General features: G+C 47.1%; 1 protein-coding gene across 2 annotated transcripts in view; it reads left to right on the forward strand.

The window, feature by feature from the left end:
* Window positions 1-429: 429 nt before the first annotated feature.
* The window catches only part of LOC147900328 (flagellar radial spoke protein 4-like), an 89,040-nt gene continuing 72,167 nt past the window's right edge, over window positions 430-17,302 (forward strand). For both annotated transcript variants that reach the window (XM_087377280.1, XM_087377277.1), the window contains exon 1: window positions 430-552. In XM_087377280.1, coding sequence (XP_087233406.1) covers window positions 451-552 — 102 coding nt within the window. In that variant the 5' untranslated portion in view covers window positions 430-450. The remainder of the gene's footprint in view (window positions 553-17,302) is intronic.

Genomic DNA, 17,302 nt, shown 5'->3' on the forward strand with positions numbered 1-17,302 from the left:
TCCCCCTCGCCTTGTTTTCCTTTTTAATTGGGTGGGGGAGCTCCCCTTGCCCAACTCCGTCCACAAGGGAGCTCCACCAATCAGCTTTGACTGCATAGGGAGGGGGGGGGGGGCAAGGGGGGATATATCATACAGTCGTGGGATGCACAACAACTTGTCCTCCTAGCGGTGTGTAACCAAGCGTACTGGTGGACGACTGCATTTCTGCCCCCGCCCGGGGCGGGGGGTGTGGCAGGTTGTGGGCAGGGGCGGCGGTGTATAACAAGAGCCTAAGGATATATAGGCCTAAGGAAAGGGCTTTGATTTGAAAAGGAGTGAAAAATGTGGAGGAAGTCTTAACTGTCAAGTACGTGATTGCCAATCCACTGAGCATTCCCCATCAATCCAAATATACTCATCCGTTATAAATCTAAAGAACAGAATCAACCACCCACTTTGCCACACTGCGAGATGGACACTCTTTCAGTCGAAGGAGCACTTGCTTTCCTCCATAAGAAGAGCACCACTGATGGCGATTCTGTCTTCGCTCATCTCTCGCATCTCATTCAACACGTTAGCCACCTCTAACCTTTCCCTCCACTTTCCCTACTTGTGTTTCTCTTTGAATTCGGTTGTTCTCGATTAATTCACGACTGTATTGCATAATGAAAACGCTGGGATCAAAATGATTTCATACGCGTTGCCATGGTCGCACTAACCATGTCTCCCACTGGCCATGTAATCTGCCACCATATTGCGACCAATTTTTGTTGCACACGGATGCTCTTCCTAGTCCCTGGGAGAGAGATTCGATTTCGCGTCAACATTTGCATTTCTGCGTACGACCCACATTTTCAAAATACGAAAAGGATAATGACAGCGAATGTATTATAGCGGTTAGACTAGATGTTCAAACGAAAATAACACATGCAGAGCCTTAAGCAAAAGTAACGCAGGGATGACAATCCGGCCCACATTCTTTCTTTCATAGAGAACATGAAGATTACTAGTTGCCAAATTGATCGTGAACTACGTCTGGAACGTCAGGACGTAGAATAAAAACAGGGCTGATCACCCATTCTTATCGGAGGGCCTTCTTCTTTTTAACCAAGGCTGTCTCAGGTAACAGATCAGCGTTTTTTTGAAACGTTTTCGATTGTAAGAACTTCCTTCCGTCCATTCACCGTAATGAATTGCTGAAGGAAGAGTGTATCTTTGCAAGCTGCTTCCATCTTGTACAAATAGAACTACATCTTGCAAATGAAGAACAATACTAACCCCTTTCTATGTATCACTAATCCATCATTTAATTTGTCGATAAACAAGCCAAATAGAGCCAGGAAGAAGGGCATCTGTGCATCTGTGTTCGTTACCTATATCACCCCCTATAGCAGCCTCATCCTTCGAATCTGAGCCATCTACCAGTGTCCTTGCTAGTCCAGCTGATACTCTCACGAAACTTGAATGTAACTTTTATGAAGCCTTAGGAAATTCCTAGCCTTGTCCTTGGATACCTTCTTTGATGCTTGTTTGAATTCCATGAAACTTTCAAAAAACCTTGGTCACTGATACTATTGGCTCTCGTCATGATGGAATACCTACGTGTGATGGTGACACACCTCTTTCTGTCCACGGGTTGATCTTCTTTTGTAGACCTATTCCATAGATTTAACTCATGGGCAGGTTTTGTTCCTCCACTTTGTTAATCACTGGGTCTCTGACAGGGCCTCATTTTTTATGAGGGGCAGGTCTCTTCTTAGGCTTTCATGGTTCGACAGCATCTTGTAGAGCTCTGCTGATCTGACACTGTTCCAACCTCTCAAATCCCTGATTTTGGGCGAGGAGTTGCACAAAATGGTCTCAAAAGCCATGGAAAGTCGACAATTTTTACAGTAGGTCTCTGGGTTTTCAAGCAGAAGTGATTGCATTTGACACAAATGAGCTCCTTTTGCTCTAGAGAAAATGAGCTGCCTTGGTGAGGATTCGTTGCTGTCTAAGCACATCCTCGTCTTCCTTAGCTAGAAAACCATATTGAAATGAGTTGTGAAGTAGAAGGATGAACCTACTACACCCCATCACAAAGCAGTGTCGTGCTACCCAGGTACTCTAGGCCATGGTGCACCAAGAGTCATTACAAAGCAATATAGCACATATGAAGAAAGAAAGAAAGAAAGAAATAAAGAAGAAAGAAAGTTTATTAGAGTGTTCGAAAGACCTAAGGATCTATGAGCCTGAAAGCCCAGATACAATGAGAAAACATGAAGGGGTGGGGCCACTAAGTGGGCATCTGTTGGCATAACGTGGCAGCTTCGTGAGCACGTGAAAGGACACTTGGCAATTGTCCATGCAAATGACTAACATGGTGATTGGAGCTTTCTAGAGCCCAGCTCTTTCTTCACATGCAGAGACATTTTCCTTCTGGTCCTCATGAGAATCGGCTACGCTTGGAGCAAAGAGAGGCCATCTGTGGCTTCTCCGTGCTTTGAGGAGCTGCTCACATCGATTGGTCAGCTTTGTCAGCAGGAGCATGGTGCAGTTCTCAGTTCGGTGGTGTTCTTGCTTCCCAAGTCGGTTGCCTTCAGTGCACCTCTATATAATCACATTCAATTGCTCTCAGATTCTCTCTGTAGTTATAGGCCTGTGTGGCAAGTCTAGCTGGTCAGCCTGTGTGGCCAGGACTCTTCTGATTCATGTGATTGTCTTAGGGTTTGTAATTTTATGCAGTCTACTGCTTTATGGTAGTTGTAAGCCTGTGTGGCTCACTTTATGCTTGTAATACCTCCACAACAAGCCCTGTAGGGATGCGTGGAGGTCAGATTCTCTTAGAAATAGAATTGAGTCTTTTTTGGTGGTCTATACTCTTGGATCTTTCAAGTGTTACCTCTTATCAACCTTGTGTTTATTGCCCACGCTCTAAACCTAACAGTGGTATCAGGGCAGGTCGGTGAGGGTCTGAGAGTTGTCTAGAAGCTTGAGATCAATCTTGGCCAATCGAAATGGAGAGTTGGTCGAAGTCTTGGAGCAAGACCGGTTTGCCAGACACATCTGTATTCAAATTTGATGGGCGTAATTTTCCTTCATGGCAACTGTTCGTATGGCTCCTTTTCATGGATAAGGGTCTTTGGGGGGTTGTGTCAGGGACTGAGAAGAAGCCAGCCAATAACCAAGGGCTGGAGAAGATGCAGGCCTGGGATTGAAAAAATGAAAGGGCTTTGGGTCTTCTAGGACGGGCCTTAGGGATGGAATTTCAGCTTTGTTGGCAGGAGCATGGTGCAGTTCTCAGCTCAGTGGTGTTCTTGCTTCCCAAGTCGGTTGCCTTCAGTGCGCACCTCTATATAATCACATTCAATTGCTCTCAGATTTCTCTCTGGAGTTATAGGCCTGTGTGGTGAGTCTAGCTGGTCAACCTGCATGTCTACGACTCTCTGACTCATATGATTGTCTTAGGGTTTGTCATTTTATGCAGTCTACTGCTTTATGCTAGTTGTAAACCTGTGTTGCTCAGTTTATGCTTGTAATACCTCCACAACAAGCCCCGTAGGGATGCGTGGAGGTCAGATTGTCTTCTAGAAATAGAATTGAGTCTTTTTTGTATACTCTCGGATCTTTGAAGTGTTTCATTTTATCAATCTTGTGTTTATTGCCCACTCTGTAACACCTAATATTATATCATATCAGTGAGCAGGGGAAATGTTGTGGAGGGCTCACTACTGAGGGGACGGAAGCATAGGGCTGGAAAAACTGGCTGTGCACCTTCTCTACATGTTTTCCGAGGGACCAGGTCCACTAGCTGGCTAAGGATGGACAGGAGGGTCTTGGCAGACAGTGGCTTTGGTGAGGCTGGCATCGATGAGAGATAAACCCGTGGTGGAGTGCTGCTAGCGATTGCATTGAGTAGTCCTCTGTGACCACCTCATAGTAGCTTGCCGTCGGACAAGTGCCACTGTTACCCCAATCGGCCGTCTCCTCGAGCCATTGAAAATAGAGGGAAGATCTCCAAGCCTCATGTGTGGGTCCAAGCCTACTGTAGAAGCAAGTCCCCTCTCCCATCTAGATCACTGCATATAATGTGACACTCCAAGTGGCCTGCCATGGTCATCCAAAGTCGACCTTGACAGAATAAACTGGAAACACCCCTCTGAATCCAAGTGAACCCTATGTCATTCCCCTAGTCTGGAGTGTCCTCATCACTGATCCAAAAGCCATTGGATTTGTTCCAGTTAATGTGTGCACTTGCTGCAATGCAAAAAAAATCCAACACCGTCGTGAATGAAGTCAATGTCTGTGGAGTGGCATCCAAAAAAACAGTTGTATCATCCGCCAACCACTGTCTAAGGGCTCATCCTCCTGCCTCAAGGGAAGCCTAAGCCCTACAATTCTAGCTTGAGCTCTAATGTCACAGCTCATAGCTTCAGCCATAAATAAGAACAGAAAGGGGGCTAAGGGGCATCCTTGGCGGCGGACTGATTTGGTAATCTCAAACTTGTCCCCCCTGACTCCACCAATAAGAACCTGGCTGTGGGCTGATCTGTAGAGGGCTGACACCCCTCTGATCCATGCATTTGAAAAACCAAAGCGAGTAAGTGTGCCCTTCAGAAAGCCCCAGTCTACCCTGTCATAAGCTTTCTCAAAGTCCAAGAGTAGAACAGTCAGCCTGTGGCCATTATGCATGGCCCAATCCGAAGCCTCCCAAAATGAGAAGATGTTGTCAAAGATGCTCCTGCCATGCACAAATCCCGTTTGCGTATCATGGATAAGATATGGAAGAAAGGGCTGCAGGTGAAGGCTGATAGCTTTAGCTAAGATTTTATACAAGGTAGCCAGCAAGGTAATCGGTCTCTACTGAGATACTAAATTCTTGCAACTCCCTTTCGGAATCAAATGAATGAGGCCCTCCGTAAGTGAGTCTGGCATCTCACCCGAGTCCCAAACACTCTGCAGGGCTAAAGTAATATGATCCCCAATCTGATCCCAAAAAGTAATACAAAATAAGGGAGTAAGTCCATTTGAACCAGGACACTTGCCCTTGTGAAGGGCAAAGAGAGTAGTCCTGAACTCTACGTTGTGAAGGCTGTATAAAGTGAGACACTCATATCCCCAGTCACCAACCCAGGTATTAGTGACTTTTATCTTTCAGTTGCTCGTATCAGGAGGGGTGAGATCCTCAGGCATGAGATAGGTATCCGTCAGCAGTTGGCTGCCCTCCAGAGGGAGGAGCAGAAGAGGCCTACAGATGCTTGGATTCATGAGCACCTTGCTGTAGCAAGTGCCCAGCAGTAGTGACTTTTAGATCAAAGAGCAGAGTATGCCTTTCATGCCAGAGAGTCATTTTGGACTCAAATGGGATGTAGGGTCAACAAGCAATTCTTCTCTACTCTTGGCCCCAAACATAGTAGGGAGAGCGTCTCACATCTTGCTGACTCGGGCGGAGTTCTTCAGACACATCTAGATGCCGTCTTGCAAGTTGCCACCGATTTCTATGCCTCCCTTCTTACAGCAGATCTTGACACTCAGGCCACAGATGACGCTAGAGTGGTCATTTAGCAGGGCTGTAGCTAAGTCTGACGAAAAAAGATGCCCATCCTGCATTTGAGATACCTAGGTTCTCAATACTGTCTCTGTAAGGCCCTCCTCTGCATAAAAGGCATCTGGAATCCTAACACTGGCAGAGCGGTCCCTCACATGAGGATCTGAAACCATCAGAATCACTGGAAAATGATCCGAAGTGGACACCCCAGCTGCAATGCTAACAGTACTACCTCAATCAAGAGCCCAATCATCCACATAAAATCTGTCAATTTGTGCATGGATAGGCATCTGCAATCTCTTGTTCGACCAAGAAAACAAGAGAGAATGTGGCTGAGTGTGAAAAGCATCATCGTGCCAAGCATCCGTGCCACTGTACTGAAAAAGGAAGGCATCCCAAGCTGCTCTCTCTAGGGAGTGGATACCACCTTTCCTACCACCCCTTTTGTCTGAGGGCATTTCAACCATGTTGAAATCGGCCCCTATAATCCAAGCCTCTGCAATATGTGACTAAGAGAGTAGTTCCTTCCAAAGAAGGACACAACACGATCCCCTCTAGAATTGGGTGCATAAAGGTTCAAAAGACCAACCTTATGCCCACCAATCAAAATTATAATCCACTGAGCTCTGGAAGGGACTATGATCCCGTGTCCAAACCACCAAGGGGAGTATAGAAGAAGAAACAGAAAAGCAAGTACCTCCCTTGGTGCCCAAGGCGGGTGACAAAAAAGTATGGCCTGAGAGAAGCTTACCCGACTTGGCACAATCCCTGACATCCAATTTGTGTTCCTGGATCACAATGGGTCCCCCAGTAACACCTGGATGAAGTTGGTTACGAATCAGCCGTAGGCAGCGGTGAGGTACACCCCCGAGGCCTTGAACCTTCCAACTGACAATCCTCATTTGTGAGAGAAAGAGGCCAGATGGAAGATCCTACCCGATCTGGTAGCGGAGAAAGCCCTCTCCTGCGAAAAGTTCCTCCTATTAAGAAGAGGGAAGTCAACTGGGGATAGCATACCCACACACTTGCTGAGGGATAAACTTTGTCCACGGATGTCTGAAAGATGTGCTCCCCGAGTGTAGAGGGTACAAACTCCTCTGCCTCAAACTCAGCCAAGTTTGCCAGAACTGAAAATGAATTCCTTGAAAGTACCTCTGGCGCAGGAGTGCGAAGGAGCCTTGCGGAAGGAGGAGTGGAACCAATAACCCCCTTACCTCTGTCAGGTGTAGACCAAGAAGGAGGGGGGTGCTGCAAGGCCTCAGCAGCAAACTGCATGACATCAGCCACGACTTTGGCGTTGTTCTCAAGTAAGGCACGGGTCTCTACAGTAAGGATCTCCCTAGGTGAGCGCTCCTGCACATGAACACCCGGAGGGGCAGGAGTAGTCTTATATGCACAAGGAACCAGGACAGGAATGTCTCCTTTCTGAAGTGACGGGTCTGCGGCGCCATCAGTGGTAGACTGAGGTGGAATTGGCTCCCCAACTCTGGCAAGGACCCAACGGCGGACGATTGAAAGAGGACGTGCTGACTGTCTTGTCCGTGTTGAAGAAATACCAGGACATAATGCTGATAGTCCTGCCTGCGCTGAAGAAGTACCAAGACGAGAGGCCGGTTCTGGCTGTGAAGTTGAAGGTCTAACAGCGCGGGGAGAGGTAGGAGCTGGTCGTGAGCAAGGTCCAGGTCGGGTGGAGCTGTGGGTCGCACCTGTGGACCTTTTAGGTCTTTTCTTCTTTCTTTTCCTTGGGCAATCTCTGGCAAAGTGCCCAAGGGTCTTGCAAATCCTACACTGATCCTGTCTCCCTGCTATCTCCACTCTCTGTTTGAAGGAGCCATCTAGATGCTGAAGGATAATGTGGTCATCCGAGATGTTAGGGTCAGAGACAATGACCCTAATGTTGAGAGTTCACGCTCAACATCATGTGATCATGTGTGCATAGCACCATCACGTGATCATATGTGCATAGCACTAACCTTATAGAGTGCTATAAAGGAAAGGGTTAGATCCCCTAACCCTAACCCTAAAAGGGTTTGTATATATTCTATTTTTTCAACTAAATCTAGTGTACAGTTAGTCATTTGTGCTGTGCTTTCTAGCTGTGCCCTCTCTCCTCATCTCCACTCTTCTCCTCTCCCCTCTTCATATTTTGTCATGGTATCAGAGCTCCCTTGCCTTCCGCTAAGGCATTGAGATCATTATGAGAGAGATTGAGTGATTGTGAGTTCTCTTGAGTGTTCTCCGTCAGAGTTCACTTCCGGTGAGAGACTCCCATCTACTTTCATAGAATTTCTGTCATACAATTCCGTCCATGTGAGAGAGAGAGAGACTTCCGTTGATTGAGAGGACTTCCATTGTGAGAAGAGAGAAAGAGAACTGTCTTTCCTGCAGAGAATTTGAGGCTGAGACAATTCCAACGGCGGCTCTTCCACAAACTTCTACAATCTTTGGCTACATCGACTATCGAGTCTATCAAAGGGACTATATCGACCTCCTGCTTCTCAGCCGACACATATGGCTATAGCACTATAGCTAGCCGCATGCACAGCAAGGAACCAAGTGCAGCCGACTCTAGCCCCCGACTCCAGCCCTCAGCAACTCGTATGCGCCATACTCTGTTCTTCAAAACCGAAGGCTGAATCCTACCTCCTCCCATTTGTAGCAGCGACCTACGCCTCTCCAACTATCTCTGTACCTAGCCGCCAACAACAACGAAGTCCCTATGACTCAGCAACCTAGCAGCTAGCTCTACGACCTATCCAGCAACTAGTCAGCCGCAGCCCTGCAGCTTCAACAGGGACCGCTCTACCCACAGCTTCCACGCCTGCTCTGCACACTGCCTTCTACTACACGCAGCGACACAAGTGACATAAGCCTACATAGCATCTGAGCAGCCGCAACTGCACGCTTCACAGCACGAGCTCCCTCAACGGCTCTCCACGAAGCCATAGTTGAAGGAGGTGATGAATGTCCATCGGTGGTTGGTAGGTCGAAGTGTGCTGCTCCTCTTCCGTTGAGACTGCTTCGAATTGTTTTGTGGTCGCCGGCACTGGGCTTGAAAGAGCTGCGCTATCCCTTGGAAGCGCTTGTTGGAGACGTAGTGTTGGAAAGGTGCCGCTGTCCATACGAGGCGCAACCACTAACGGCGGGCATCCAAGGCATATGGCCTCTCCAGTGCCAGTGTATTGATCAACAGCGAAGCCAAGCTTCTGAGGCACATGTCTCTAGCGCAACGCTCTAGCGCCACACAGCCAGCGAACAGTGGCTCCCGTATGCACCAGTAGCTCCATAGTCGTCTCCAACGAAAACGACGACAGAATCAATAGATTCTGTCGGAATCTTTGAAAGATTCTGATCGCCCTCCTAGCGCCACGTGGTAGCAAGGGAGGATATCCCTTATCCTCAACCTCACCACACATTGAGGTGTGGTCAGCCAAAGGACACGCGGCAGCCGACTGCCACGTCATCAGTTTATCTCCAACTACCATGTCAGACCTTATCTGCCACGTCACCCCTGCCAGCTCAGCAGGACACGTCATCACCAACACTGACATGTCAGCAGTCCACGTCATCACTGCCACGTCACCTCTGCCACATCATCAGTGCCACCTCAGCACTGCCACCTCAGCAGTCCAGTCAGCACTGACCCTCTGCAGGCACAGTCCCTTGCCAGGCACACTGTGCACACATTGCATGTGCACACTCCTGCCACCTCAGCACAGAGCTCCGCAGGCACACCTCTTGCTAGGCATAGTGCCACATCATCACTGCATGTGACTCACAGTGACACATCATCATTGAGCACCATTTGCACTCCTTTTGCCCCTCCACCTAGATCAAGTCATATCTCTTGATCCAGGAAGAATTTGACGCGCTCGTTACATCACGCGCACATTTCGACGCAAGTTACACTCACATTTGAGCCTCGTCGACAAAACCACTTCCTTCACACATATTTGCCTCTACATCGACGCATCTGACCCAGCTTTGAAAAAGAACAAAAGAAAAGGAATTATTTGCTGTTCTTTCATCGATCGACGATTGGTTTAGATCTAGATCAAAGTAGACTAGATCGCCATAGAGGGGATGCTTTGAATTCCCCAAGTTGCCAATCTAAGCCATGCCCGAAATTCTCGACTAGTACCTACTCGGAGTCAGTCCATACGCTCACATCCGATTTCACATCATTACATTACCTGAAACCTTACGTTCATCAGTTCAGTGAGTAGACTTCAGAGTTCAGAGGCATTGCAGATTGATTCAGTGGGCAGATAGCATTTGATTTCACACACACATGCCACCATTGTAAAGCCTATTCGGCTATCTCACGGCATCATGCACATCATTTCAGCCTTGTAAAGCCTCTTGGCTATTCTTGGCATCATTTCCACAAGCCTTGTAACACAGATCAGATTTTATATACTGCAGTTCTATCTTCACTGACGGTACAGAGATTTCACTTGGCATCTTCAGTGTATTTGCAGTTGATTCATACAGAGATTTTCAGGACACTTTTTGAGTACATTTCTTGCACCATGTCGACTAGCAACCTCAATCTGGAGGCATCTGCTAAGTTAGACAACTCCAATTACGGTACATGGAAATACCGAATGGAGACCATTCTTGTGCTTCAGGACAAATGGGAGTATGTCGATGGGTCTACACCTAGACCATTGGCCGATCCAGTCACCAGTAGCTCTACTCCATCTGTTCTTACAGCACCAGCAACGGGATCTACATCTACACAAACAGTTTCCGCACCAGTAGCAGATCCTGCCATTGCCCGAGCTCAAGCAGAATGGGATAAGAAAGACAAGTATGCCTATCACCTGATCAAGCAGAATGTGCAAGATGTCATGCTAGGACAGCTCAACACAGTCAAGACATCAAAAGAAGCATGGGATATGTTCCGCAGCTCTCTACGAGTCCAAGAACACATCGAGGATTCTCACCTTGAGAAACCAGATCAACCAGAGTTTCCGCAACAGCAATGAAACCGGTCATGCTTATGTACTCCGCATCAAAGACTACAACAATCAACTTGCTGTAGCAGGAGAGACTATGAATCCTGCAGAAATGGTTCAAGTAATCCTGAATGGACTAGGAGAAGGATACGAGAATCTAGTCCAGAGTATTGCCATCCAACGGCGAATTCCAACACTGGAAGAACTTCAGTCAGTTCTACTTGGTGAAGAACTGAGGACTCAGGTAATTCAAGCACGTAAAGGTCATTCTAATGATCAGGCATTCACAGCTTCAGACAGAAGCAGAGGCAAAGGCAGAAACATAGGTAGATCATACCAGAAAAGTGGTCATCATCAACAAAATCAAAGTCAAAATCAGCATCAGCATCAGCATCATCCTCAGCAACATCACAATAAGCAAAGAGGAAATCATTCCAACCGAGGAAGATTTCAAGGACGAGGAAATGCATCCACCAATGTGTCAAACATTCAGTGCAACTATTGTCACAAGTTTGGACACTATGAAAGAGATTGCCGCAAGAAGCAGTACGACAAAGGCGGTCAATCCAGCGTAATTGAGGGAATTCCCGAGGAAGAGGAAATCATCGTGGTGGACATTCTAGTCACAGTCATTTTGCAAATGAACATGGAAATATTTTTCTTGCAAGTGAGGAATTGCATCAGACTGATACAATGCACCTAGACACTGATTTCAATCCCAAAGAGGATTATAGTTATCAAGTCGACCAAGTGGAACAGGATCCTTGGTACATTGACAGCGGTGCATCATCTCATATGACAAATCATCAGGAATGGTTCACATAGATGAAACCATTAGAAGGTCAGAAGAATGTCATCTACACAACAGACAATACACCGAATCCAGTTCAAGGGACAGGTGTTATCCCTATGAACAATTTCACTGGTACAAAAGGATTAGTCAAAGATGTGCTCTATGTTCCGAAGCTCAGCAAGAACCTTTGGTCAATAGGTCAAATGACGGAACACAACTACAAAGTCATCTTCGATGGTGATGAATGCACTATCAGAGACAAATCTAAAAGATGTCAGCTAGTAGCAAAAGGTGTCAAGGAAGGACGCTTATACAGAATGCTCGCTACAGTACCAGATAAGCATGCCATGTCAGCTCAAATGCAACAGATGCCACTATCTGCAAAATGGCACAAGAGATATGGTCATGTCAACTTCAAGTACTTGTTAGATCTAAGGAATCAGAATATGGCAATTGGGATTCCGAAGCTACAGTTTCTTGGAAAGGTTTGTGAAGCATGCTGCTTTGGCAAACAAAAGCGAACCAACTTTGTCAGAAGTACCTCTCGTGCACGAGGTATTCTTGATTTGATTCATACAGATGTATGGGGTTATGCCCAGACCCGCAGCATCAATGGTTCACTTTATTACTCGACCTTCATCGACGACTACAGCAGATATTGTTGGGTCTACTTTCTGAAAGAGAAATCTGAAGTGTTTTTCAGATTTCAAGAATTCAAAGCCATGGTAGAAAACCAGACAGGTAGAAAGATCAAGGTCATGAGATCAGACAGAGGAGGTGAATACATGTCTTCAGCATTCATGAACTTTTGCAAAAATCACGGCATATGAAGACAATTCACATGTGCAGATACTCCTCAGCAGAATGCAATAGCTGAAAGGAAGAATGGGACTTTAGCAGACAGTGCTAGAGCAATGCTTAGTGAAAAGCATCTTCCGAATCAGTATTGGGTAGAAGCAATAGCTACAGCTAACTACTTGCTTAATCGGCTTCCTACGGAACCGATACAGGGTATGACTCCTTATGAAGCATTCACTGGACACAAGCCATGCATTGGGCATCTCCGCATATTTGGTTGCATAGCATATGCCCACATACATGATGATCATCGCAGAAAATTGGATGCGAAGTCACGCAAATGCATCATGGTTGGCTACAGTGAAGAAAGCAAAGCATACAAATTATATGATCCCATCAACTGCAAAGTCATTATCTCCAGAGATGTAATCTTTGATGAGGAATCAGAATGGAAAACCTCACCTACACAAGAGATAGAAGCATCGACTTCACAGTCATCTACAGAACAGGTTGATGAAGAAGAGCAAGAATTGCCAGCAACACCCCAAGCAGAGCCACAGCAGCTCAGACGGTCCACTATGGAAAGCAGACCACCAGCCAGATTGACATATTCTCAGAAAGGCAAAGCAATTCGGGTGGAAACCACCAACTATGCTCTTATGACTACCATCATGGCTACAGAAGAGCCAGTGTACTTCGAAGATGCAGTAGACAAGCCAGAATGGCAAACTGCTATGAATGAAGAAATGGATGCTTTGTATAAGAACAATACTTGGGAATTATCCGACCTTCCACCAAGAAAGAAGGCCATAGCAAACGAATGGGTATACAAAGTGAAGTACAATCCAGATGGCAGTATTCAGAGATACAAAGCCAGATTAGTTGCAAAAGGATTTGCACAACAATATGGTCAAGACTATGATGAGACTTATGCTCCAGTAGCAAAGATGGATTCCATACGGTTCTTGATATCACTAGCGACACTCAGCAAATGGAATATGTATCAGCTCGATGCCAAGAATGCATTTCTCAATGGTTATCTAGACGAGGAAGTCTACATGCAACAACCCGCAGGTTATGTTGAACCAGGAAAGGAGAAAAAGTTTGCCATCTCAAGAAAAGTCTCTATGGCTTAAAGCAAGCACCCAGAAGTTGATACAGCAGAATTGACAAGTATTTTTCTGATCTGGGGTACATGAAGTTCAATGCAGATCATACTCTCTACTACAAAGTTCAAGGGGAAGACATTACTATTGCACTTTTGTACGTAGATGATCTGATTGTGACAGGAAGCAAGGATAGCTTCATCAGAAAATTGAAACAAGACTTATCTGCAGAGTTCGACATGAAAGATCTTAGACTTATGCACTATTGTTTTGGAACTGAGTTCTGGAGAGATTCAGATAGCACATTTATGAGTCAGCTCAAGTATGTTGATAGTCTCCTGAAGAAGTTTCATATGGCAGATTGCAAGATTGCAGCCACTCCCATGGAACAGAGTTTGAAACTTACTACAGATTTAGAAAAGCCTACAGTCAATGACAGATACTACATGCAACTCATCGGATCTCTTATATATCTGACAATCACACGGCCAGATATTTGTTATGCAGTAAGCTCACTAGCACAGTTTATGGCAAATCCAAAATAGTCTCATTGGAATGCAGCCAAAAGAGTCTTGAGATACATTAGAGGTACAAGACAGTTTGGGATAGAATACAGAGGAAGTCACCCACGGTTGCATGGATACTGTGACAGTGACCATGCCGGAGATCATGAGACCAGGAAATTAACACAGGGATATGCATTTTTCCTTGGTCAAGGTGCTATATCATGTTTGTCAAACAAACAGCCAACTGTTTCTTTGTCTTCAACTGAAGCAGAATATAGGGCACTCACTACAAGTGCATGTGAGGCTATATGGCTCAGAAGACTATTGTCAGAAACAGATTATTTTGATGAGTCAAAGCCAACAACAATATACTGTGATAATCAATCGGCTCAAGCATTGGCCAAAAATCCAGTATATCACTCCAAGACAAAGCACATTGATGTCAGAGAGCACTTCATAAGAGAAAGAGTGTTACTTGGTGACATCACACTGCAGCATTGTGATAGCAAAGAAAATGTCGCAGACATCTTTACCAAACCACTCAGTAAAGAGCTATTCGAGAAACACCAACCAGCTCTTGGTTTGACGCAGAGGAAGGACATTCCCATCAAAGGGGTGTGATGGAATGTAATGCTCAGTCCTTCTTCGATTCCTAGAATCATCATCTTGTGGGAAGGCCTACTTCATGATGTTGATCTTGAGGGAAGGTGTTGAGAGTTCATGCTCAACATCATGTGATCATGTGTGCATAGCACCATCACATGATCATATGTGCATAGCACTAATCTTATAGAGTGCTATAAAGGAAAGGGTTAGATCCACTAACCCTAACCCTAAAAGGGTTTGTATATATTCTATTTTTTCAACTAAATCTAGTGTACAGTTAGTCATTTGTGCTGTGCTCTCTAGCTGTGCCCTCTCTCCTCATCTCCACTCTTCTCCTCTCCCCTCCCCTCTTCATATTTTGTCACCTAACATGCGGTACCCCATCTGACCAGATTGCCTCTGTTGCTGAGGAAGACATCCCAAGGAGAGGGGGTATCTCGGTCACCATCCCAAAGGCGGCTCCAATGGAATGTAAAAGTCGATGGTACACCTGAGGAAGGCCGGGAAATCTGATGAAGAGTGACGTCGTCCGGCTGTCCTGCTTGACATGATCAAACCCCAAGGAGAGAGGGGTCAAAAAAATCCTCTTGGAGCTGAGTGCTAACGAGCTAGCCTGAAGCACTGTACATGCTACCTCTGAGGAGTCAAAAACAATCTGGAAGAAACCTTGCCCAAGCAGACGAACATCTGTGAGGTGCCTTGCGAGATCTCCAGGTAGAGCGGTGAGCATCTAGTCCCTGGCCTGTAACCTGGAAGGGTGGGACCCATGGATGTGAGCAAAGAGCGATGTCAAGCTCTCCTGCTCTGTATCTTTTTTGAGCTACTCCAACTCGTCTTTTGAAAAGGTGATGGTTTTTGCGGCCGGTAGAAGCAGGCGAGGATTGGCTGGAGGCAAAGCCATTGTCACTCGGGGTGGAAATGCCGACTTGAACACTAATGAGATCCGTCCGATTGAAAATTTGCTTAGAATAAAGAAGAGGATGAGGGCGAGATGGAGAGAGAGGCTAGAAGAGGAAGAAGGCAGGGTGTGGGGGTGTCACGGAGGCTCTGAGAATCACCTTTAAAAAAAAAAAAACTCTCCTCCGTGTGCTCCCCTTAAGGATCAAACTGTTCAATGGAGCTCTCTCTCCGTGGTGCTCAAGCCGACCTTGGACTAGGGGCGACAGACTCCTTGAACTCGGCTGCCCGTTGAGCCTTAGGCTAAGGTACTACAAAACGCTAAGTGTGGGAGAGATGGCCCTGCACCGTTGATCTAGGCGTCAGAGCTCCTCGGCCGTTAGATGATCTCTTTGAAACGCGTCCGTCGATCTGGTGCTTTGAACTGGGGCCGTCCGATTCGGCCGACCCGCCAAATGGCCTAAGGCTGTGGATCTTCAGATAGCTGGCTTTGGATCTGCAGACTGCCCACCGAGGCCTCCACGTGGCAAAAGGGTATCACGGGCGCTACCATAGCCCGGTTCTCCAGGGAAGGCCACCTGTGCCTGCCAGCATAGTCCGTGCGTAAAACCCTGACCGGGGCTCAAACCAAGAAACTCTCCCTCACAAGCCCAACGACCTAACGCCAACCCAACTCTGTATATTGACCTAGTTAGCTCCCCACAACTTTATAACCTTACCTGCTCATCCTAACTAGAACTATCTAACCAAACCCCCAAAAGGGTTACTCCTCACTGCTCTAGTCGGGTCAGGGGAAGTTACCCTCAGAATATTCCTTGGTTCTCTGCGCACAGAAGGGGCCAACAGGTCTCGAACTCAGGACGTGCCCTTGGAGGAATCATAGGGCTAACCAAGTGAGCTGACCGTCCTTGGTTGCCTTCCGTTAGCTTTCCCTGAGGCAATATTATATGCCCGGTCCGAAGACCTCAGTTCATCACCCTGCCGGCCGAGACTCACGCAGAGCACCTCGATTTCGATAACTTCGACCACTATTCCCCTAACTAGGTGATCTCTATGCTTATAACATTATTGAGGGTAGGGGTTCACGTTTTACGAGCTTGAAAGCCATGGATACGCAGACGGACCTCGACATCTAACTCTCATGAAGACTCACGACTCGCTTCCTACTCTAACACAGATGCTTGCACAGAACTCACACCAAGCACACAGTTAAACACAACATACCCGTAGATAAAGAGACGAAGAAGTTCGTATTCACAGGACCTCATGACTCTGCTGCGAGATGCAACGTTACAGACCCGAAGGCCTACGAGATCCTACACTACTATCCTCCTTATTGGACTCGCAGACCTGCAACTCCATGAAGCCTCTCGCTTCACATACTCGATCTACATTGCTTGGCGTGCTCTTGCTAGTTCGCTGTGGCACTCGCACTCTCCTGGCTCCAACTTGTCGACCCGCACTGCGTTGTGGGTGTATCTCTTATGGTCGGGGACGACGCTCTGCAGCCGTCCGATGCCTGCATCGTTGGATGGATCCCAAGTGTTGGTTCGCAGTTGGTAGTCCACAGTCGTTGCGATCGTTAGTTGCCTCGCTGGTGCGCTTTACCCGGGCGCTCCATCCACTCGTTTGTCGTTGTAGCTGTTGCGGGATCCTCTACTGTCGTGGCACCTCGTGGTCCGTGGTCAAGTGGTGTCGCTTCACATGTGCTGATCTGCCACCAGATCCACCTCGGGACCGCCACTGGAGTTGCGGTTCACTAAGATCCTCTGGCGTGTGATTCGCACTGTGGCTGCGTGTGCCGTCCATGTCCCCAGTGTCAGAGTGCCTAGGTGGCTTTCCTCCGTCTTCTGTCGCCATGCCACGCTGCCCGACGGCTTGCCACGTAGTCAGTTGTCCGCCCGCAGTCCTCTACGTGTACTGCCACGTGTATCGGGTACCTCTGAGGCCTAGGGCCATGTCATCCAAGCCTTTAAGGCACGCCATCATTGCCCGTGGGTGATTGGATCCTTTGTGCCAACTAGGTAAGTTCTCGGGCCATTCGATTGGCCGGTTCGCTGTTCGATGCGCCACGCGTCTAGCTTTGATCTCCGCGGTGTCTCCAGGGTAGAATCCTCCCGATCCATCGT

Source organism: Dipteris shenzhenensis, chromosome 7 (assembly GCF_047967505.1).
Source record: "Dipteris shenzhenensis isolate YYH24624 ecotype China chromosome 7, Dip_SZ_1.0, whole genome shotgun sequence".
Taxonomy (NCBI): Eukaryota; Viridiplantae; Streptophyta; class Polypodiopsida; order Gleicheniales; family Dipteridaceae; genus Dipteris; species Dipteris shenzhenensis.